Consider the following 22,361-nt stretch of genomic DNA (forward strand, 5'->3'; position numbering starts at 1 on the left):
AGAGTAGTGGTCACTGAGAGTAAACTAAGAGGACAGTCTAATAGTGTTAGAAATGTCGAAAGCCAAGCATAAAGAACCTGGGGGTGTGTCTCAGGAGGAGGATGACAGCCAATAAAAAGCAGTAATGGGCGTGGTGCTGTCAAACTTTGGGGGTGGAACTGAAGAGAGAGCCGGGGGTGGTACCCAAGGCAAAGCCAATGAAAAAGCTCCAGATGGGCGTGGCGTCGCCGAAAGGCCAAGGGTGGGGCCAATGAGAAGCGGCGCCGCGTCCCCGTTATCCCCCGCCCCCGTGGGGCGCGCTCTGGAGCCACCGGCGGCCGTTAGGGGCGGGGTCTGCAGCCGCCCGCGCGCGGCTCGCGCCCTCCCCTTTGTGTCGCCATGGCGGCGGCGGCTGCTACGAGGACTATGAACGAGAGGTCGAGCGCGGCCGGGGCCTGACGGAGGCTACGCGACTATGGTGGTGAGGGGCCCACGCGGCCGTCAGTCTGTCGGTCCGCGTGTCAGTCTGTCCGTGCGCGGCCCCTCCCTGCGCGCCCCGCCCCTGGCCCCGCCCGAACCCTCGGCCTGCGCCGCCCCTCACCCTTCGTCGCGATCCCTCTAGTCCCCAGGCCAGGTCCTGGGTCCGAGCCCTTACCTCGACCCCGCCCCCTCCGCGCGTTCCTTTCCGCGCCCTGAATGGGGGTGACAGTGGCTGAGGACCCAGGCTTGCGAGAAGGGACTGGTCCAGGGAAGGACCCGCACCACGCGAGTGGCCCCCGCAGGGGTCTGCTGTGGCTCCCTGGAAACCAGCCTCCATTCCAGCGCCTTCCTCGGCATCCTCATCCACACCCTCACCCCTCCCTGGTGTAGCCCCCTCCTCCGCCCGACAGCCCCTTTCTCATTCCTGAACCCCACCCCCACCGGCTCCATCCTCAGCCTGACCCTTTTCTTCTCCTCCTCCCTCATTTTCACCCCATCCCAGCCCCTCTCAGTCCCCCGCCCCCCATCTGTCTGAACCCTTACCTCAGCCTTTCCAGGCGTTCCCCTCCTTACTCCACCCAACAAGCCAGAACCGTACCCTCCCCTTGATCCTTGGGTCCTCTCCATCTTCTTGTGCTCATCTCCCCTCCTCCACTGGCTCCCTCTCCCACCATTCATCCATTCATCCATTCGTACCTCATTCCCTCACTCAACAGACATGCTCCAGGCACAGAGAGAGTCAGATCCCATCCTGCCTTGGGGAGCTTCATGGGCTGGCAGGGGACAGACCCTGAGGGTGAGACCCAGGGATGAACTCCGGGTTGCAGGGACATGGAGGAGGGAGAAGCTGGAGCCCAATCTGGGGAATCCCTAAATTCCCATCTGGTAGCTGGCTAATTTATTCATCAGATTGTACCTAGCCCATGCTGTGCAATTGTTCTGGCATTGGGCATTGGGGACCCAGAGAGGAATTCAGTATAATCCTCCCTGTGAAGAGTAGCAACTCTGTGCCCACCTCTGTGCTGGGCATGCTGGGGTGTCTCAGCCTGGGGCCCTGTTTCTGGGGAGATCAAAGTCCAGTGGGGGATATGGGCTTGTCACCAGACAGTGGCATCTCAGAGTGCTCAGGGCTATGATGGGATGAACTCAGGAAGAGTTATGGAGTTTGGGATTAGAGGACCTCAGAGGATGGAGAGAGCCCAGAAGAGATGCCTGGCATAGCCTAAAAGACCAAGAAGGGCTTTCGGGGGAGTACACATGTGAGTTAAAGCCTGAGGGATGAGGAGGAGAGGACCTAGTCACAGGGTGGAGACAAGGGTTCCAGGCTGAGGAAATAGCATGCGCAAAAGCATAAAAAGAAATGAGAAAGTGGTGTTTTTGCTGAACTCTCAGAAGTTCAAGAGCTCTGAGAGTAGGGACAATGGGGAGAGATGGAACTGGAGAGAAACCAGTTTAGGGAAGTTTGAATATCAGACTAGAGACTTCCAACTTCATCTTGAAGACAGCAGAAAGCCATTGAAGGTCCAGGATCTGTGGAGAGATAGGGCCAGATTTGTGTTTTGTGAAAATTATCCTGGCACTTTTGAAGAATCTGGCAGTAGGGGAGAGGCTGGAAGCAAAAGACTGACAAAATGAGCTGTGATTGTCCAGAGAGTGGCAGGAGATGACTGTACCCTGCAGAGGCTACTGACGGGTCTTAAACAGGGAGAGCTGAGACCAACACACTCTCTCTCTCCTGTTGACTCGTGCCTTGGCCCCTGTTTCTCCAGTCCTCCACTCTAGCCCACACATGAAGAAGCCTATCCTCAGCCCAGTCCTTACCTCCTGCTGACTTACCATCTTCCCCCAGGCTCAGGAAAACATGCCAAGCAAGGAGCAACCCAGGCCTCTAGGTCCAGGCTGGCAGATAACAATGCTCCTGTTGTCTCTTTGCTCCCGTCTCTGGGAGCCTCTGATTCTTCTCTCTGCTCTACAGGCCCGAAGCACTGACAGCTTGGATGGCCCAGGGGAAGGCTCAGTGCAGCCCCTACCCCCAGCTGGGGGGCCCAGTGTGAAGGGGAAGCCTGGGAAGAGGTGAGGGGTGAGGGAGGGAAAGGCTTAGCTTAGGAGGAAGGGAAATTTGAAGAGGGTGGGAGCCTAAAGGAAAGAGCCACTGGTGATGTATCACCTTCTCCCAGGCTCTCAGCTCCTCGAGGTCCTTTCCCCCGGCTGGCTGACTGTGCCCATTTCCACTACGAGAACGTTGACTTTGGCCACATTCAGGTATGGGGTTTTTGCATCCAGGTAGAAAGGTGAGATCCTACCCAAACACGAACCAGTGTCAACTATATCACTGAAGTCTGTCCCTATATAGCTGTTCCTCCTGTCTGAGCAGTCAGTAGCAGGAGTCACAGGGGCTAGGGGCAGATGGGGAGAGCTGCTCATTTGTTCATCCAATGGTTATTGGACTTATTCATCCAGTGATTTTTTTCTTAAGTATCCATTCTGTGCCACAGCCCTATACTCTGACCAAAAGATCACTAGGTCCTATCCTTGGGAAGGTTCAGGAGGGAGATACAGACCCGTCCCTAGATAGTGCCAGCTTAGAAAGGTCAGGACTGGGACAAAAGTGAGGCCTTTATGTGGGCCTTTGTTTACCTCTGCAGCTCCTCCTGTCTCCAGAGCGTGAAGGCCCCAGCCTCTCTGGAGAGAATGAGCTGGTGTTTGGGGTGCAGGTGACCTGTCAGGTAAGGGCCACCCTTGCTTTTCAAGTAGCCTAAGGAACTGACTACCATAGTCCTCAGCTCAATGTAATGGGACTACTCTTCTCTTCTGTCCCTCTTGCTCCCACAGGGCCGTTCTTGGCCAGTTCTCCGTAGTTATGATGACTTCCGTTCACTGGATGCCCACCTCCACAGGTGCATATTTGACCGGAGGTTTTCCTGCCTCCCAGAGCTCCCTCCACCCCCAGAGGGTGCCAGGGCTGCCCAGGTAACATATTTGTTGTCTCCCTGCCTCAGCCATTGGTGTGTCCTCACTAGGAGATGTGTGAAATCATCAAGGCGGGGGTGGGGTGGGGTAGATAAATGTTTAAAGATTGGTATGGGCTGAGTCCCAACCAGAGCCTTAGAAATATAAAAGGGTTCTGGAGCTTCCTTTAGTTTGGGATGATGGGATGGTCCAGAGATTCCACAGGAGGATTAACATAGCCATATCAATTGCACTCTGGAGCTTAGCACAGGTTGTTTACCAATTGATATGACAATATTTCAATACCATGTTGAATTTTCATACTGCCCAGAGATGAGCTAGGGCAGTGTGGGAGGGCAGAGGCTCTCTCAGCATCTGCTCACAGGAACCTACCCTTACAACCTGCCCCCAGATGCTGGTACCACTGCTACTGCAGTACCTGGAGACCCTTTCGGGACTGGTGGACAGTAACCTCAACTGTGGGCCTGTGCTCACCTGGATGGAGGTGGGCCTGGGCAGGGGGGCTTGGAATTAGGAGCAAGAAAGAGGTGTCTGAGGTGTAAGAACCAGCCTGGGAGTGTGTGTGGGCACAGAAAAGAAAGGAGCCAGAGTGGGGGAAGCACTGGTATTTTAGTGTCTGTGTGGGCGCCTGCCTGTGGGAGAAGTGTGTGTCTGTGTGTGTCAGTGTGTTTTAGCAGGTGTTGGACTATGGGGACCTGAGCATTTAAAGGTACACCATTTAGAAATGGATTGGGCTGTAACTTCAGGAACACCTTTAAACCAGAGGGTTCTTAGATAACAAAAACATTCCATAACAGTATCTGCTATGGAGGATGAAGGTGCTGGAGTGGGTGAGGCAGCCTTGGGGGCAGAAGAGTCCTGGGACATGTCTAGAGTGGGGAAAAGTGGGCATTATTTTAAAGGGGGACAGAAATTTAGGTGATTGACCAATAGTTGTAAGTGACTGAGGTTTTTGAGTAGGGGACAAGCAGTGACCTCACTGGGCATGTAGGAACTTGTCTGTCTTTTATTAACCCTTTCATCTGACCTCTCCTCACCACATTTCCCCTCCATCTCAGCTGGACAATCATGGCCGGCGACTGCTCCTCAGTGAGGAGGCCTCACTCAATATCCCTGCGGTTGCTGCTGCTCATGTGGTCAAACGGTACACAGCTCAGGCACCAGATGAGCTATCCTTTGAGGTGAGGCTGTGGGCAAGCAAGTTCCAGCTGAACTCCCCACTTCCCCTTCCCCTTCTGACCCCCCTCCTCCCACCTGTCCATTCCCAGGTGGGAGACATTGTCTCAGTGATTGACATGCCACCCACAGAGGATCGGAGCTGGTGGCGGGGCAAGCGAGGTTTCCAGGTGAGCCTGGCTTATGGTGGACATGTGGGTCCAGGGTGCCATGCCAAGTACACTGGCCCAGCCACTGACTCTGACCCCTCCTCAGGTTGGGTTTTTCCCCAGTGAGTGTGTGGAACTCTTCACAGAGCGGCCGGGTCCAGGCCTAAAAGCAGGTAAGTGCCATGGACAGAGTGGGAGGCCCCCTGCATCCTCTGCCTACCATCCATCCTTTCCACCCGTTGTCCATCCCACAGATGCTGATGGTCCCCTGTGTGGCATCCCAGCTCCCCAGGGTATCTCTTCTCTGACCTCAGGTAAAGGAAACCAGGGGTCAGGTCTCTTCCCTCTGCCCCACCAGGCTTATGACTGTACTGACTGTAGGTGGCCTGACTTTTCCCCTACAGCTGTACCTCGACCTCGTGGGAAGCTAGCTGGTCTCCTCCGAACCTTCATGCGCTCCCGCCCTTCTCGGCAGAGGCTGCGGCAACGGGGAATCCTGCGGCAGAGAGTGTTTGGCTGTGACCTTGGAGAACACCTCAGCAACTCAGGCCAGGATGGTAAGGATTGGGTCCACTTTTCCATCCTACCCTACCCCACCCCTCCTATCTAGGATGTGACCTGCCAGCCCTGACTCTGTTGCTTTCCCCAGTACCCCAAGTACTACGCTGCTGCTCTGAGTTTATTGAGGCCCACGGAGTGGTGGATGGAATCTACCGGCTCTCAGGCGTGTCCTCCAACATCCAGAGATTGCGGTGAGGGTCCTTCACCAAACCCTTTCTTCCATAAGTTTCACTGAGCTCCTCTCTAGTCCAGCCCTGTACTATGTGCCAGGTTCATAATTATTGGAATGTAGGAGGGCACAGAGAAGGGGTGAGTAAAAGCTGGGGTCAGGGAGAACTTCCTTGAGGAGGTGAAGCCCAGCTAAAGCCCGAAAGGTGAGAGTGGAATTAGCACCCTAAGAGAGGGATCATCCTTCACTGGACACCTGCCACATACTGAGCACTATTCCACACTGGGGACATAATGGGAATGAGATAATCAGAAACTTCTGCCCTCATGGGGCTCGCATACCAGAAGGAAAAATGAGCAAGAAAATGATAGTTTACTAGAAGGTGACAGATGCTTTAGAGAAAAATTGATTAGGAGTAAGGAGGATCATAATCAACCAGGAAGGAGGATTGCAGTTTCAAGAAGCTTGGGCAGAGGCACATCATGAGGAAGAACTGTGGTGGCGGTGAGGGAACAGGCCATGTAGATCTCTTGGGAAAAGCAGTCAGTGGAGCGAGCAACCAGTGCAATGGGGAAAGCAGCAGGTGATGAGATGGAGAATCATTGGCAGTGTGTGCACTGCCTTTTTGTGACTGTTAGGATTTAGGCTTTTATTCTGAGTCAGGGGGAACCATAGAAAGGTTCTGAGCCAAGAAGGGACAGCATGCATAGCAGTCTAGAGGTAGGAAGGAATGGAACTGGTGGTACACGACTATAATCCAGGCAACTAGGGAGGCTGAGGCAGGAGGTTTGTAAGTTCAAGGCCAGCCTGGGCAACTTAGTGAGATTCTGTCTTAAAATAAAAAAGGGTTAAGGGTTCAGTGGTAGAGTGCCCCTGAGTTCAATCCCGAGTACTGGAAAACACACACACACACACACACACACACACACACACACACACACACAGAGCAAAGGGTAGACAGAGCCCATGAGGTGAGAGCTCAGAGGCTGGAGGAGCAGTGAGACTAGCAATGAGGTTGTCCAACATAGGAGCTTCACCTGCTGGCAGTGGGCCCCCACGGGAGTTAAGAAGAGGGGGTTGCTAGGATCTTATCTGCATTTTCCAGTGACAGCTTCAAGCCAGATGAATGACACAGCTTCATGGCAGGGCATAGTCACTCTGGAGCCAGCCTTCAGTAGCTATAGGCAGAGGCATCACACACTGGAGCCTCATTGTCCTCTTCTGCAAAATGGGGCACCCTTGTCTTGCCCACACAGAGTTTTGGGGGGTTTTGTAAAGTTCTCCTTCTGGATAGCTCAGCATAGGGCCTAAGGAAAACAGTTATATCCACCAGTGGGAACTTGGGGTAGGGTTAGGGGAGTGTGACCAGGTGAGCCAATCTGACCTGAACCTTCCTCTTCCTGATCTAATGATCTCAGGCATGAATTTGACAGTGAGAGGATCCCTGAACTGTCTGGACCTGCCTTCCTGCAGGACATCCACAGCGTCTCCTCCCTCTGCAAGCTCTATTTCCGAGAGTTGCCAAACCCCTTGCTCACCTACCAGCTCTATGGGAAGTTCAGTGTGAGTAAGGGAACTGGCAAGGTTGGAGGGTACTAGGATGCATCTGGCCCAGCCCCATCATGCCTGTTCACAATCTCAGGAGGCCATGTCAGTGCCTGGGGAAGAGGAGCGCCTGGTGCGAGTCCATGATGTCATCCAGCAGCTACCCCCACCACACTACAGGTAAACCAGAAGCAGCAGGGAAGGGCTGTGGTAGAGTTCCAAGGGGGCTGGGACTCAGCTGTCCCCCTCTGCTCCCATTCCCAGGACTCTGGAGTACCTATTGAGGCACTTGGCCCGAATGGCGCGACACAGTGCCAACACCAGCATGCATGCCCGCAACCTGGCCATTGTCTGGGCACCCAACCTCCTACGGTAAGCTGGCAGCTTACCAGCCTGATCCTCTTCATATTTTTCTAATAACTCTCATGTACTAGTCCCTGATCTTAGCACTTGGAACACAGTAGTGAGCAAGATCCTGTCTTCAGGGGTTCACATTCTCATGGAGGAAATAAACAATGAATCATCAATAAGAAAAATAGAGTAATGTCTGATACCAAGAAGGAAGATAGGAAGCAGGAAAGGGAGGTATACCAAGTCATGGTAGCTTGAAGTTTTTAGACAGGATGGCAGAGAAGGCTTATAAGTTTTGTTTTGTTTTGTTTTTATGGCCAGAAGCAGGGTAAGCCCTGGCAGATTTGCTGCTAACCAAGACAAAGCAAAATCTTATCCTGGAGGAGTTCCATATTCTGGGAAACATGTAAATAAGTGAAATAGGTGGTGCATCAGATGATGGGCATAAAAAGTACAAGGAAAATTAAGCAGAAAAGAAAGACCAAGGGTACAAAGAAGGAGGTCTACAATTTTAAATAAGGTGGGTGGGGAAGACTTAATTGAAAAGGTAGTATTGGAGTCAAGACCTGTGTGGGGTATGGGAGGGACCCATGTGGACTCTGGGAAGGAGCAAGCCAGACAGAAGAGCAGTGAGTGCAAACAGAAGGAGGGATGGTCCGTGATGTATGAGAAGAACAGCAGGGATGCCAGTGTGGCTGGAACTGAATGAGTGAGAGGAACTGAGGGGAGGTGAAGATGGGGTCAGAGAAATAATCAGACCAGATAGAGTGACTCACGGATCATAGTGAGGATTTTGCTTTTAGCTGGAGTGAGGTGCAGCCAGGACAGTGCTCTAAACAGGGAAGGCCCTGATCTGACTCAGTTGTTCTCAGGCTCCCTCTTGCTATAGGTAGGAATAGACTATGGGGAGAGGAACAGGAACAGGAGGCCTGGGAGGAGGCTGCTATTATGTTCATGTGGAAGGGAACAGAGTCTGGGCCAGTATGTTAGTCAGCTTTCCATTACTATAATGAAATACTGAGATAATTAACTTATAAAGAGAAAAGGTTTATTTTGGCTCACAGTTTGGGGGGTTTCAGTTCACTATCATTTGGCCCCATTTCCTTGGGCCTATATGAAGCAACACATCATGGTACCTAATGGCCAGGACACAAAAAAGAAAGTGATGAGGGGACCAAGGTCCTAAAATCCCCCTTAAAGGCACCCCCCAATGACCTAAGACTTTCCACTAGGCCCCACATCTTAAAGGTTCCACCACCTCCCAATAAGCACCACCTTGGAGACCAAGCCTTTAATACGTGGACCTTTGGGGGACATTTGTGATCCAAACCATAGCAGCCAGTGTGGGGGTTGTAGAGGGGAGAAGAGTTAGATTCCAGATAGATTTTATAGGTGGAACTAACAGGTTTGACTGACAGATTGAATGTGGGTGTGAAGAAAAGAGAGGGATCAAGGACAATCCTCGTGTTTGGCCTGAGTCATTAGAACTGCATTGACTAAGATGGGGAAGGTGGGGAAGTTTGGGGGAAGGTTGAGCACCCAGTTCCACATGTGAAAGGAAAGTCTGAGGTGTTGAACAGACAGTCCCTGCTTCCATTGGTACCCCACCTTGCCCACCTAGAACCTGCTAGCCCAGGCTTAAGGCACCTGGCCTCCTCCTCTTCCCTTCAGGTCCATGGAGCTAGAGTCAGTGGGACTGGGTGGAGCAGCAGCCTTCCGGGAGGTTCGGGTGCAGTCTGTGGTGGTGGAATTCCTGCTGACTCATGTGGAGGTCCTGTTCAGTGATACCTTCACCTCTGCTGGCCTTGACCCTGCAGGTATGCCCATCCTACCCTCTGATGTCCTGGCTACTGCCCGCTCAATGTCAGGGCAGCAGTGGGAGGGCAGGTGGGCTCCAGCCCTATCCATACCCCACTGAAGCTGGACCTCCTTCCCAACTCCTTGAGGAACCCGCCCAGGCCCATCCCTTTCCCCGCCCCCTGCCCCCTCCTTCTCATTTCAGCTCCTACGCTCAGGATCCCCACTTCTTGGCCAGGACGCCGTTCTTCCTTCACCCCTTATAGCTCCTGGGGGCACTTGGGGCCATGGGTCCACCTGGGAGGAAGTGGGAGGTCCCCAGATTTGACCCTGCCCGGGCCCTGCCCAGACTCCCTGCCCTGCCCGGGACCCCAGCCCAGTCAGGATTCAGCTCATCGGAGGGCCCTCTGGCCCGAGGTAACTGACCAGAGCCGCTGCCCTTGCTGGCTGCTGGGAGCTGCCTTCTCATCAGCTCGTTCCGCCTCACCTCTCCTCCTCACCTGCCTGCTGCCCCACCCCTATTCCTGCCTGATCCACCCTGGCCCCCTGCCTTGCCAGCCCGGGTGGGCACGCTGCGGGGCCGGGGCTTGGGCTGTGGCGCTTGGCTTTGCCTGTAGCCTTAAGTGACCTCAAAGCTGATAGTTTCCCCCTTTCTGACCTCCCTAGGCCGCTGCCTCCTCCCCAGGCCCAAGTCTCTTGCGGGTAGTGGCCCTTCCACTCGCCTGCTGACACTGGAGGAAGCCCAGGCTCGTACCCAGGGTAGGCTGGGAACACTCACTGAACCTACAACTCCCAAAGCTCCAGCCTCACCTGTGGAAAGGTGAGTGGGATACTGGGTGAGGGGGTAGGAGGCCTGGAGGTGACTAGTTACTCAGATTCCTCTTGTTTCTCATCCAAACACCAGGAGGAAAAGGGACAGAGGTGAGAAACAGCGGAAGCCAGGGGGTAGCAGCTGGAAGACATTCTTTGCTCTAGGCCGGGGCCCCAGTATCCCCCGAAAAAAGCCCCTGCCCTGGCTAGGGGGCACCAGAGCCCCACCGCAGCCTTCAGGTCAGTAGCCGTGCAGTTGGCACAGTGAGGGGATGGTCTGTGGCAGGCCCTCCTACCTCTCCTACCTCTCCTCGCAGGCAGTCGACCTGACACAGTCACGCTGAGATCTGCCAAGAGTGAAGAGTCTCTGTCATCACAGGCCAGCGGGGCTGGTGAGCAGGGGGTGGGCCCTACATATGCCCAAGCAGCACACTAGGGGGAACTGAGGCCCTGGTTTTATCTCCAAACATTGTATTTCAAATTGGGGGTGGGTGGGTCCTGAAGATTTAAATTTTAAACATCTGAACCTTAGGTACAATGAGTTGCCTAAAGTTCACCACATACTGTACTTGTTGGTTCATACAGGGTCCTTTAAAACAGTCTTTAGTTTATTCATTACTTTTGAAAAAAATTTGAATATTATGAATATACATCAAGTCCCTAGACACAGCTAGAAGAGCCCCAAGTACCTTGCCCGGGAGCTCCTTCCCTCTCCCCCACCCACCAGAGGCATCCTCTAAATTCAATGCTTATCATGTCCTTGCTTCAAAGGTTTTATCACATGCAATATATGTGTAAAGAACATATTGCTCAGTTCTAGTTGCTTCTGATACTATTTATAGGAAATGTTAAGAAAGGAGAGAGGAGGTATCATGCTATCTATGGAATGAATTTTTCACTCACAACTCCATTACAAACTGCTATCTGTGTTGCTGAGAGTAGCCCAGATTCATCCCATTACTTTCTAGCGTTCTGGGGGTGGATAGCCCATCCCAAATCAGATGGTGAGGAATCCCTGCCATAGATTGCTCTGCCACATTCCAGGAGTAGAGGTGCTGTACTGTAGGGTCTGCACACATTCAACTTACAGGACAACGGTGAATTGCTTTCCCAAAGCAGTCCCATCTGGATGCCCAGCAGCTGTGTGTGAGATCCTGTTGGTCTCATGCTCACAGATCATGAGAGCATGACTCCTTTCTTGCTTGGGGTCTGGAATGGTCTTCATGGTCTTGCCTGAACAATTCTTCCTGAATTCACAGCCTCTTTAGCCCTCTCTAGGGAAGTGCCTCTTGGTGTCGTTTCCCCACCTTCCTATTGACCTGTGCTCTGTTCTCTCTGACGTCTCAGTACATAAAGTTCTGACCCCTGGTTTCTAACTGTGCCCCCTCCAGGCCTCCAGAGGCTGCACAGGCTACGGCGACCCCACTCCAGCAGCGATGCTTTCCCTGTGGGCCCAGCACCTGCTGGCTCCTGCGAGAGCCTGTCCTCCTCATCTTCCTCCTCTTCCTCCTCTTCCTCTTCATCCTCCTCCTCCTCTTCCAAGTCCTCAGCAGCTGGCCTGGGACCACACTCTGGGTCCCCTTCACACCGCACCTCAGCCTGGCTAGATGATGGTGATGAACTGGACTTCAGCCCACCACGCTGCCTGGAGGGACTCCGGGGGCTTGACTTTGATCCCCTTACATTTCGCTGCAGCAGCCCCACCCCAGGGGACCCTGCACCTCCTGCCAGCCCAGCACCCCCTGCCTCTGCTTCTGCCTTCCCACCTAGGGTGACCCCCCAGGCTCTCTCACCCCGTGGGCCCACCAGTCCTGCTTCACCCGCTGCCCTGGACATCTCAGAGCCCCTGGCTGTATCAGTGCCACCTGCTGTCCTAGAACTGCTGGGGGCCGGGGGAACAGCTGCCTCAGCCACCCCAACACCAGCGCTCAGCCCTGGCCCAAGCCTGCGCCCCCATCTTATTCCCCTGCTGCTGCGTGGAGCAGAGGCCCAGCTGAGTGACACCTGTCAACAGGAAATCAGCAGCAAGCTGGCACTGCCTAGTCCCCGGGGAACCCAGGGCCAGCATGGTGAGTTCCACTTGGTCCATTTCATACTTTCACAGACCCTGAGGTTGTCCCAGGACACAGCTGACTTCCTTACCATTCCTTTCTGTGTAGGTCCTGGTATGGATTCACCATTGCTGCCCCCACCCCTGTCCCTCCTGCGCCCTGGGGGGGCCCCACCTCCACCCCCCAAGAACCCAGCACGCCTCATGGCTCTGGCCCTGGCTGAGCGGGCTCAGCAGGTGGCCGAGCGACAGAGCCAACAGGAACATGGGGGCACCCCACCTGTTCCCCATTCCCCTTTCCGCCGCTCACTGTCCCTGGAAGTAGGTGGGGAGCCTGTGGGGATCTCAGGGAGTGGGCCACCCCCTCACTCCCTGGCCCACTCAGGTGCCTGGGTCCCAGGACCCCCCACCTACCTACCAAGACAACAAAGTGATGGGAGCCTGGTGAGGAACCAGCGGCCCATGGGGACCTCGAGGAGGGGACTCAGAGGCCCAGCACAGGTCAGTGCCCAGCTCAGAGCAAGTGGCGGGTGCAGGGATGCCGCAGAGATGGCAGCCCAGTCCTCATGTTCTGCCCCCTCACAGGTTCCTACCCCTGGCTTCTTTTCCTCAGCCCCCCGGGAATGCTTGCCACCATTCCTTGGGGTCCCCAAACCAGGCCTGTATCCCCTGGGCCCCCCATCCTTCCAGCCCAGCTCCCCAGCCCCAGTCTGGAGGAACTCCCTGGGCCCTCCTGCACCTCTCGACAGGGGAGAGAACCTATACTATGAGATTGGGGCAAGTGAGGGGTCCCCCTACTCTGGCCCCACCCAGTCCTGGAGTCCCTTTCGCTCCATGCCCCCCGATAGGCTCAATGCCTCATATGGCATGCTTGGCCAATCGCCACCACTCCACAGGTCCCCCGACTTCCTGGTCAGCTACCCCCCACCCACCTCGTGCTTTCCCCCTGACCATCTTGGCTACTCAGCCCCACAGCATTCTGCCCGACGTCCCACCCGGCCTGAGCCCCTCTATGTCAACCTAGCCCTAGGGCCCAGGGGTCCCTCACCTGCCTCTTCCTGCTCTTCCTCTTCCCCTCCTGCCCACCCCCGAAGTCGTTCAGATCCTGGACCCCCAGCCCCCCGCCTTCCCCAGAAGCAGCGGGCACCTTGGGGTCCCCGCACCCCTCACAGGGTACCTGGCCCCTGGGGCCCTCCAGAGCCTCTCCTGCTCTACAGGGCAGCCCCACCAGCCTATGGGAGGGGGGGTGAGCACCACAGAGGGTCTCTGTATAGAAATGGGGGTCAGAGAGGGGAGGGGGCTGGTCCCCCACCCCCTTACCCCACTCCTAGCTGGTCTCTCCATTCTGAGGGCCAGACCCGAAGCTACTGCTGAGCCAGCGCTGACAAGGACCTTATTCCCCTCCCTTCACCCTCAGTGAATCTTAGCCCATCCCAATCCCTTGTTTTGTATTTACTTGAGCTCCTGAGCCCTACCCCAGGTTTCTAACTTTGTAACTTGCTTCTGATATGGGTCCCTAATCTGAAATCAGTGTCTCTACCCTGGCTGAAGGGTATGCCTATCTCCCCACCATCCTCCTTCCTGGGGCTCTCGCACAAATCTGAGGGAGGGCTAGGCCGACACCCTGTTCTCCCTCTCCCTCCAGGAGTCCCCTGCCTGTCCTGACCTGTGCACAGGGGATAGGGGGACAAATCCTGCCCATCTTTCCCCATGTGCCCCACTAAACCATCTGACAAAATTAATGAATAAAAATGGAGAAAATGTGGCTGCTGGTGTCATGCTGGGGTCAGACTGGGCAAATGAAAACACAGACATGCGTTGCTTTTTCATTTTCTTTCCTTTAGGGCAGGCACTGGGTGGGGTGTCAGTCCCTCCTGGAAGGCCAAGGGGCTATTATCCTCAGGGAGAGGCCATTGGCACCCTAGCAATCTGTGCCAGGAGTGGGGCTGAGGCTGGGCTTTTCTTGGAGTTGGCATCTGCTCTGCAGCTCTGCCATGATCTCCTCCAGAAGGTCCATCCTGGGGAGCAGTGGGGCAGGGAGACCCATGGTCACCTGAGGGATGAGGGAGGAGCCCAGGGTCCTCCCGCCAGGGCTCCATTTCTCACTTCTGCAGGCTGGAGAAGAGCCCTCCTCCGATGAGTTCAGTGCTAGGTGCCTGCAGGAGAAAAGGGCTTGAGCTGCCTCTGGGGGTCATGAAGCTCCAGTGGGCCTGGAAGAATGGGATGGAGCAGGGATGGGTTCAAGGTCTTCCCTGCCAGCAGCCTCCCAAGGTGTGGGAAGCCTCCCTGTGGGTCAGCAGGCAGGGGTGGGCTCACAGGGCCAGGGGTCCAGCGGGGCAACCCTGTGTGGGTGCTGCAGCAGCCCCTGCAGGGCTTGGATCTTGACTGAGAACTTCCTCTCAAACTGCTCCACAGAGCTCTGGGTCCCCAGCAGGGAGGCTGATTCCTGAAAGCTGGAGTGCAGGGCAGGGCCCTGAGGGAAGCAGGTTGGTCAGGGGTCACAGTTTCAGTGAGGGGACAGTTCACAGTCCCTGGGGGGAGGTCCATTGGTCAGAGGAGAGGGAGCCAAGGGGGTACTGGGGTGGGGGGTCAGGTTAGCAATGGGCTCTGGGGCGTCCATACTATGGAGCTAGGTTCCAGGCAGCAGTGCAGGCTGCCCCTGGCGGTGGGGCTGGGGCTGGGGCTGGGGCTGCTGCCTAGAGTCAAGCTGCTGCTGGAGTCCAAGGCTGCACTCCTCTGCACTCTACTGTGGCCTGTGGCCTCTGGAGTCTCCAGGGCCTGCAGAGAACAATTGAAGAGCTGGCATGGGTTGCCCAGGTGCCCCACACCTCCCTTGGTCCCCCACCTCCATTCCCTGGCTCCTACCTGGGATAGGACGGGGCCTGGGGGCACAGGCCTGGGTCTGGTCTTGACTCTGGAAGTTACCTCATAGAACAGTTTCTCTGGGGAGACAGAGCAGCTGGTTGTACCCGGGAGCCACAGATCAGCTATGCCCAGCACCACCATCACCCTTCTTCACCCTCTACCTGGTGGGGAACCCTGCAGTACAGGGGACAGTGTGGTCCACTCAAATGGGGAACTGACCTCAGGGGACGAGTCCTGTGGAAAGGAGGCGGGTTTTGGGGACATAAGCCCTGCCTGGGATTCCATGACTACCCACAACCCCTGCTGACCTTCCTGTACCTGGGCCATGGCCTCCCGCAGCAGGTATCGAGTACTCTGCAAGCTGCCCCAGCGGTCAGCAGGCCCTAGGCCCAGTCCAGCCTGAACCAGGGCCTGGTAGGGGGCTGGCACCATGGGGTCCAGAGCTGGGCTCTCCCCTGCCTCCAGTTTAGCCTTCACCTCAGGCCCCTCTCTCCCAGCCCAGGGCAGCTCTCCTGTGAGAAAGTACAATCAGGGAACCCAAACAGGTGGGATGCCTCCATGGGGCAGGGTGTAGGGTGGTCACTCACTGACCAGTGAAAACCTCCTGAGCCAGGATGCAGAAGCTGTACAGGTCTGAGGTGGTGGCAGGCATTTCACCATGAATCAGCTCAAGTGGCAGCCATGGGTACAGTTCAGGGGGTGGGGGCAGCCCTTGGTTCCCCCAAGGGTAGCCCTGCTGCAGCCTGTGGAGCCCAAGGGGCCTGATGAGCCAGTGGCCACTGGGAGGTACATGGGGCAGGCAGGTGGGGAAAGCACTCACCTGGATCGCAGCCGGCATTGGTGCAGTGGGCGCCCATGCTCCAGGTTGCTCACCTTAGCCAGGCCTGGCCGCACCAGCTGCACAGCATGGGAGGTGAGCCCACCATGGGCCCACCAGCGGGCCTGCAGGAACAGCAGGGCCTCCAACACCTGCAGCAGCAGGTGGCTGGGCAGCAAGCCTGGCACAGTTTGGGGACTCTCCTCACTTGGTCTCTGTGAGTGCAGCACCATGTGCAGGGAGCCCAGCCACACGGGCTCAAAGAGGAGGCACAGCCCTGACAGATCCACAGAGGGGCTCATTGCCATCAGCAGCAGCAGATTGGGGTGGTGCAGGGTGCTGGGCAGGAGAAGAGGAGGCCACTCACAAGCAGGCCCCAACCTGCATAGGGTAGGTTCTGTTCCCGAGCACAGACCACCCACCCTGTGCCAGGGGCAGACCATCTGCACCAGCCACCAGCTGGAGGAAAACCCGAGATCCTGGTCACACAGCACACACTCAGCAGTGGCAGAACCTGTACGCCCCATCCATATACCCCTCCCTACACCCACCTCCTCTCCGAGGCCTACAGGACACACCACAAAGAACAGGGTCTCCACTTTCCAGTGGAAGGGAATCACTCCAGCTGGAAGGCTCCATGCTGTGTTCCCGCCCAGAGGAGAAGACTAACCATGGCCATCGCCATACTCCATGGTCTTGGGTTTATGAAGTGCTGAAGCCGGGAGGGCAGGTGGAGACTGGCATGCAGGAGCAGGCTGGGCAGGGGAGAGGCTGGGACAGGATACCTGCAGTGCTGAAGGTCAGCCAACAGCACATCAGGATGGGCTCCAGGGACCTTCAGCCGTCGCACAGCCACAGGGTGGCTCCTCCACAGGAGGCTGGAGAATGGCAAGTAGGAAAGAGGGCAGGTCTGAGACTCAGGAGCAGGGTTTCCTTGTGAGGGGGGCAGGAGGCAGAGGGCGCTTCAAGGGCACGGCGGGGGCTCTCACTTGACCATGAGGGTATGGGAAGTGCTCTCGTAGGTGCGGTCAGGCTCGCCCTGGGCTGGCAGCAGCTCCTTTGGGTCCACCAGGGGTATGCCTGTGACCAGCCCCAGTGGCTGCAGGCTGCTCAGCTGGGGATGGGGAGCAGGACCATGAGGCATGAGAAGACAAGGGTGGTCCACACCCCCAGCATCAACCATTTACCTGGCCAAACCCCAAAGCTGGGACTTGAGGGGATCTCCTGATATGCTCTGGCCTCGGTGTTCTGGAGTAAAGGGTGGGCTGCGGTAAGGCTGGAGGAACCGAGCATGGTGCGTGGGCGGGCTCTGCAGGGTGTGGAGCATTACCTGTCTGCCTGTACCAGCCACAGGGAGGACAGGGAGCCACACAGGCTATTCCTGGAGCTGGTCTGCAGCTGGCCCAGGGATGCAGTGGGTGGCAACTCACCACCATGCACTAGTGCTGACATATGGGCACGACAGAGCTGCAACAGCTCCAGCACCTGCATGGGGGCACGTGGGTGAGGCTGGGTACAGGGCTGGCCCTGATGTCCCCACCTGCACCAACACCACTGCTTACCTCCCAGCTTGGTTTGGCACCCCCCTGCTCAGCCCAGTCTCGCGGTGTGCGACCCTGCTGGTCACGCAGGCGCAGGTCGCCCCCTGCCTGCAGCAGGTGCAGCATCACCAGGCCACAGCCTGACAAGGCGCCCGCATGCACTGGAGTGCTGCCATCACGGCAGCGGCTAGGGCAGACCGAGGGTGGGAATGGATTAGGAAAGGGATGGAACAGGGACAGAAAGTGGCAGGATGATGGCCCTAGGGACGGGAGGAGTCACTGTGAACATGGGAAGTGGATATCAGAATGGGAGGAGTCACCTGAGGATGCGATGGGGTCTTCGGGGCACTGAGAGGAGGATCACTGTGCACACGGAGGCGGCAGAATGGAAGTAGTCACGGGGATGGGGAAGGATTAACCCACAGGACAGGGGATCATCAAGGGACAGAAGAGGAGTCCTGGCTCTCAGGCTCAGGACCCTGGGAGGGTGGGGGCATCTTGACCTGTCCACTCACTGGTTGGGGTTGGCACCAAAGGTCAGCAGGAGCCGCACCGCAGAGCTGTGGCCCAACAATGCTGAGAGGAAGAGCCCCGTCTGTCCAGCAGAGTTTTCACCGTCCACCTGGACAACTGATAGGCAGTGAGCCTTAGAACTGCCCCGGCCACATATTCCTGGGGGCAGAGGTCCTAGAGGCCATTAGGCAAACATTCTTGCCAATTCTCAGCCTCCACAGTCCCTCCTTGACAGGGTGACCCTTGACCCCAGGTTCCATCCCTGTGTCCTAGAACCCCCTCCACACACACACCAGCTGCGGAGGACTCCATCCTCCTCAAAAGGTGCACCAGAAATCACCATTAGGTTCACAGAGTTGGACAAGGGTGACATCTGCCTGTCATGCAGACATCCATCCCCCATCCCAGAGGCGTCAAAATCACAATGGGGCTGGAAGGAAGGGAACTTTGTGAAACCTTGTGCACTATTCCACTGTCTGGGAGAGACAACCTTCACCCAGCTCTAACTCAGTATTGTACATACAGGTTCCATGTGCTCAGTCTCCAAATCCTCAACAAAAGCAAACCCTGGATTCTACCAGGGATCTCTCATTTTTGAACACTGAACCTAAAGGCTAAATCTACATAGCAACCTCTTCTTCACTGCCACCCCAATGCCTGCGTCAGTGTCTTCATCCTCCATCACCCTTCTGCTCAGACATCACCTGCCAATTACGTACCCTCTGCTTCATGCTCTGTACCTCTGGCCCCCCGTGATTCCTGAGTTCCTCTTTCTCCAGGCCCTGTGCCAGGGAGAGCAAATGCATGGTGCCCTTGTCCTTGCACCCACATGTCCTTGGCAGACACAGTCAATCATGCACTTGGTCCAACCCAGCTTGCTCTCTGCCTCAAAATCACTCCAAATGTGAACTTTCCAGAACCTCTGAATACCACATTCACTGCATCACATTTTACTCAAGTCCGTATTTTGCAGTAGTCTTCTAATTGGTTTTCTGCACTCATCTTGCAAACACAAAAGGCATCTTTTAAAAACACAAATCATTCAAGGACTGGATAATCTTACACAAGTTGTTCCAAAACAATAAAAATAAAAAAGGATGGCAAGGCTCATTTTCTGAGGCCAATCTGACCTCAATTCCAAACCAGATGAGAGTTTCCAGAACCAGAATACACAATTATATTATCAGTTCCACTTATGATCATACATGCAAAAACCCTAAATAAAGTAAAACTGCTTTATTTCTAGAAAGCAAGGATTATTCAACATAAGAAAATCTATCAATGTAATAAAATGCATTCACCGATTAAAGGACAAACATCACATATTTTTTTTTCAAACATCACATATTTAACTCAGTAAATAAAAAGTACTTGATGAAAGTTAGTATCAGTTTATAATTGTAGGGAGAAAGCCTCAGAAAACTAAGACGAGAACTCCCTTACTTGATAAAAATTGTAAGCCAATAGGAAGCATGATAACACAGAAACATAGACTCAATTCCTTTAATATCAAGAACAGAATAAAGAAGGAAAGGAAAAGAGGGGACCAGAAATTGAAATGGAGTAAATCAAATCCCATACATGTATGATTTTTGTCAAAATGAACCCAATAATTATGTATCACTCTTATGCACTAATAAAAAGGAGGAAAAAAGAACAAGGAAAAAATACATCTGCCAACAACATGGTTTGGGAGTTCTGGCCAATATTCAAGAGAAGAAATTTAGAGTTCAAATATAGAAGAGCAGAGACTGAACCTTAATCATTTTCAGACAACAAATAACAAAAATTTAAAAATAAAAATTAAGGGACTGGTTGTAGTTCAGTGGTAGAGTGCTTGCCTAGTATGTTTGAGGCACTGAATTCGATTCTCAGCACCACACATAAACAAATGAATAAAATAAAGGTCTATCAGGTTGGGGATATGGTTCAGTTGGTAGAGTGCTTGCCTTGCATGCACAAGGCCCTGGGTTCAATCATGTCTATCAACATCTAAAAAATATATACGAAAATTAAAGAATCAACAATTACAACAACTAAGCAAGTTCAGAAAGGGGCCAGATATAGAATCAATCTACAAAAATCAATGAAAATGAAAATTGTAAATTGTTAATGCTCATTGTGATGTTTGTTAATTGCCTGCTTACAATTTCAACGGTTTCCCATCCCACCCAGAACAAAATCCAACAAAATCCACACACATTCTGAAGCTGTTTTCTATCTGGACCTGATTCCTCTACCAGAGTCCCACCGCTGGGCACTCACATGCCCAGCTCATTTTGATTTCAGTGTCTTTGTACAGGCTATTCAGCTTCTAAGGGTGTCTCTGTCTGTCTGTATTTCTCTCTCCCCTCCCCCCCCCTCCCCTCTTCTCTCTCTCTCTCTCTCTCTCTCTCTCTCTCTCTCTCTCTCTCTCTCTCTCTCTCTCTCTCTCTCTTTCTCTCTCCCCACTCTCTCTCTTTCTAAGATTGGCTCTTATACTGCAGGATTGAAGTTTCACTACATCTGAAAAGCCATCTCGTCCAGTGTGTCTCATCCTCATTCCTCTTATACCTCCACTATTAGATTTCATTCCCAATGATTCAGAAGTTAAGATTCACCCTTAATTCTCCATCTCGGACGTCTAGCCTGGAGTTCAGTAGGTGCCCAGGTACATAACTGTTGCTTGGCCAGCTGAAGCTGCACTTTCGATACCCACCCCCTCCTCGCCCCTTGGTCCTGTCCCCGCAGTTCCTCCAGTAGTCAGGCCCTCACCTCTCCGCAGGAGCCTGGCCAGAACCCAGCTTGGGCCCCCGGCCACAGCCAGGCGATGAAGACGGCCCACCTGGGCATCTGGATCCCGCACGGAGCCCAGCTCCACTGGGAAGCGTGAGGGTAGCGAGGGCATCTGTGGGCTGCGGACTTAGTTCCTGGGCCGGGGTCAGCTAGGGGGTCTCATGAGGGCAGAAGGAGGTAAAGTGCCGCACCTCTGGGGGCAATAAAGCAATAAAGTCAGAACAGGCTGAGAGTCCCAGGTGGGGACAGTCTGGATGGGAAAGGGACTTAGGAGGGTTTGCAGGGAAGGGAGGCATCAGAAAGAGATGCAGTGGGGTCTGGGGCGGTCCATACCAGAAGGTCAAGTGTAAGGGAGCCTGCGAACTGAAGCATGAGGGCAGCATAAGGCTGGGAGAGAAGCCGAGGGGCCGGGGAAGGGCGTGCGAGAGTAGTCAAAGGGCTGCGGGGACAGACGGAGTCTGGGAGAGGCGTCTGAGGGCTTAGGAGGCGACGCCGAACACTGCTGGCTGGAGGAGGAGGTCAGTGGTTTGGGGTCTGAGGCGGAGGGGTCACCGGCCCGGGAGAGGGGCCTGAGGAAGGTCGGGTGGGGCCTGAGTGCGGCGGGAGGTCCGAAGGAGGAAAGGGAACAACCGGCCAAGCTGCGGCTGGGCGCAGGACTGCGGCGTCTAGGCCGGGGATGGTGCCTACAAGCTGAAGGGTTTAGAAGACCCGGCTGGGGATGTAGTGAGGGGAGGGGCCAGGGGCGGAGCCTGAGGGCTGGGGGCGGAGCCTGAGGGCTGGGGGAGGGGCTGGGGAAGAGCTGAGGGGCCTGAAGCACCTCAGCGGGGCACCTACCGTTGGGCTCTACAGCGGGGCTCACGTGACTGCCACGTGACCCCAGCGCACCCATCGCCGTCTGGTTAGGAATCCTAGGCGCAGGCGCACCAGCGACTCCTGCTACTTTTGCTCAAGAGAGGTCCCTCACAGCCATATTTGCCTCAGAGCTTTCAGTTGAGCCCTGCACGTTTTCCCCTTCTCACCTACACTGCAGATCTTTTGGTGGGGCAGCTGGCCCTTCCTGAACCCTGTATAGATTCCTTGGCTGTCTTGCCATGCTCCTCACCGACCTCCATGGATTCTTTAGCCTTTCCCCTACAACCCACTCCTAAAGGAGCCATGGGGCATCTCCCCTTGGACATACCCTGGGACCATCGCACATCCCAGGACCCACAGTGGCCTCAGAATTCTTCCCAAACGGTTTTTCCCTGGATCTCCTTTTCAGGGTTGGCCCCACTGTCCCGCTTTTCCAAGTCAGAGCCCTAGACTTCGCCCTGGCTATCTCCCTCCCATTTGGCCCTCAGCCTCATGGCCCATGCCCTGTCTCCTCTTCCCCTCCCTGCCCTGCCCCAGCCTCTCTCAGGCTCCCAACCTGACATCACTTTCTAGTCCACCCTCCAAATGGCAGTTAGGGGTTCTCTCAAACCCCAAACTGACCCTGTTTCTCTTCTGTCTGAAACCCTTCTGATTCCCCAGTTTCCCTGGGACAGAGGCCAAGCCCTACAGTCTGGCCGGTGAGAATGTGTTATCCCACCCCTCCATCCTTGTCTCCCCCTCCCCCATCCATTTCACACTTCTGGATTTGCACATGTCCTTGCTTTGAATGCTCGTCTCCATCTTCATGATTATTCTTAGGAATTCTTGGGGATTCCCTCTTGATCATCCCCAGCTTGGATCAGGTGCCTCTTCTGGCCTCCCACAGCCCCCATGGGCAATCTCCAAGTTGCCCGGAGGCTTCATTAGTGCTTTAACAACGCACTAGGGCCATTTAAAGATC

General features: G+C 55.0%; 2 protein-coding genes across 4 annotated transcripts; one reads left to right on the forward strand and one right to left on the reverse strand.

The window, feature by feature from the left end:
• The first annotated feature begins 361 nt into the window (after positions 1-361).
• Arhgap33 (Rho GTPase activating protein 33) lies at positions 362-13,784 on the forward strand. 3 transcript variants are annotated; one of them, XM_047527423.1, is made up of 22 exons: positions 1,145-1,255; positions 2,435-2,532; positions 2,637-2,721; positions 3,105-3,185; positions 3,292-3,429; positions 3,821-3,913; positions 4,488-4,610; positions 4,698-4,775; positions 4,861-4,927; positions 5,009-5,068; positions 5,159-5,311; positions 5,404-5,506; positions 6,903-7,047; positions 7,127-7,209; positions 7,294-7,401; positions 9,052-9,197; positions 9,844-9,997; positions 10,082-10,227; positions 10,305-10,379; positions 11,379-12,056; positions 12,147-12,538; positions 12,623-13,784. In XM_047527423.1, exons 1-22 carry the CDS (start codon positions 1,178-1,180, stop codon positions 13,409-13,411), a joined length of 3,873 nt encoding a protein of 1,290 aa, XP_047383379.1. In that variant the 5' UTR covers positions 1,145-1,177; the 3' UTR covers positions 13,412-13,784. The 3 variants fall into 3 exon arrangements, with proteins under 3 accessions (XP_047383378.1, XP_047383379.1, XP_047383377.1); XM_047527422.1 differs by lacking the exon at positions 1,145-1,255 and adding an exon at positions 362-460 and having other exon boundaries at positions 12,147-13,784; XM_047527421.1 differs by having other exon boundaries at positions 12,147-13,784.
• Positions 13,785-13,930: 146 nt separating this feature from the next.
• Positions 13,931-21,407, reverse strand: LOC124966349 (inactive serine/threonine-protein kinase TEX14-like). Its single transcript, XM_047527474.1, has 16 exons — positions 21,383-21,407; positions 20,528-20,741; positions 17,776-17,890; positions 17,282-17,447; positions 17,050-17,204; positions 16,907-16,967; positions 16,709-16,833; positions 16,505-16,597; positions 15,723-16,058; positions 15,494-15,645; positions 15,221-15,414; positions 15,064-15,136; positions 14,903-14,979; positions 14,660-14,815; positions 14,144-14,193; positions 13,931-14,055 (listed from the first exon to the last, which is right to left on the reverse strand). The coding sequence occupies exons 2-16, from the start codon at positions 20,658-20,660 to the stop codon at positions 13,959-13,961; spliced, it is 1,983 nt and encodes a 660-aa protein (XP_047383430.1). The 5' UTR covers positions 20,661-20,741; positions 21,383-21,407; the 3' UTR covers positions 13,931-13,958.
• Between the last annotated feature and the right edge of the window lie 954 nt (positions 21,408-22,361).

The sequence above is a fragment of the Sciurus carolinensis genome, chromosome 16, assembly GCF_902686445.1.
Source record: "Sciurus carolinensis chromosome 16, mSciCar1.2, whole genome shotgun sequence".
NCBI lineage: Eukaryota > Metazoa > Chordata > Mammalia > Rodentia > Sciuridae > Sciurus > Sciurus carolinensis.

Coding starts and splice junctions, on each gene's coding strand:
- Arhgap33 (XM_047527421.1), top strand. CDS start 1,178: ATGCTCCAGGCACAGAGAGAGTCAGATCCCATCCTGCCTTGGGGAGCT. Junction 3,430..3,820: donor AGGGTGCCAGGGCTGCCCAG/GTAACATATTTG, acceptor ACCTGCCCCCAG/ATGCTGGTACCACTGCTACT. Junction 9,198..9,843: donor TGCTGGCCTTGACCCTGCAG/GTATGCCCATCC, acceptor TGACCTCCCTAG/GCCGCTGCCTCCTCCCCAGG.
- LOC124966349 (XM_047527474.1), bottom strand. CDS start 20,660: ATGCCCTCGCTACCCTCACGCTTCCCAGTGGAGCTGGGCTCCGTGCGG. Junction 15,137..15,220: donor TGCGGGAGGCCATGGCCCAG/GTACAGGAAGGT, acceptor TCCTTTCCACAG/GACTCGTCCCCTGAGGTCAG. Junction 14,056..14,143: donor CTCTTCTCCAGCCTGCAGAA/GTGAGAAATGGA, acceptor ACTGCTCCCCAG/GATGGACCTTCTGGAGGAGA.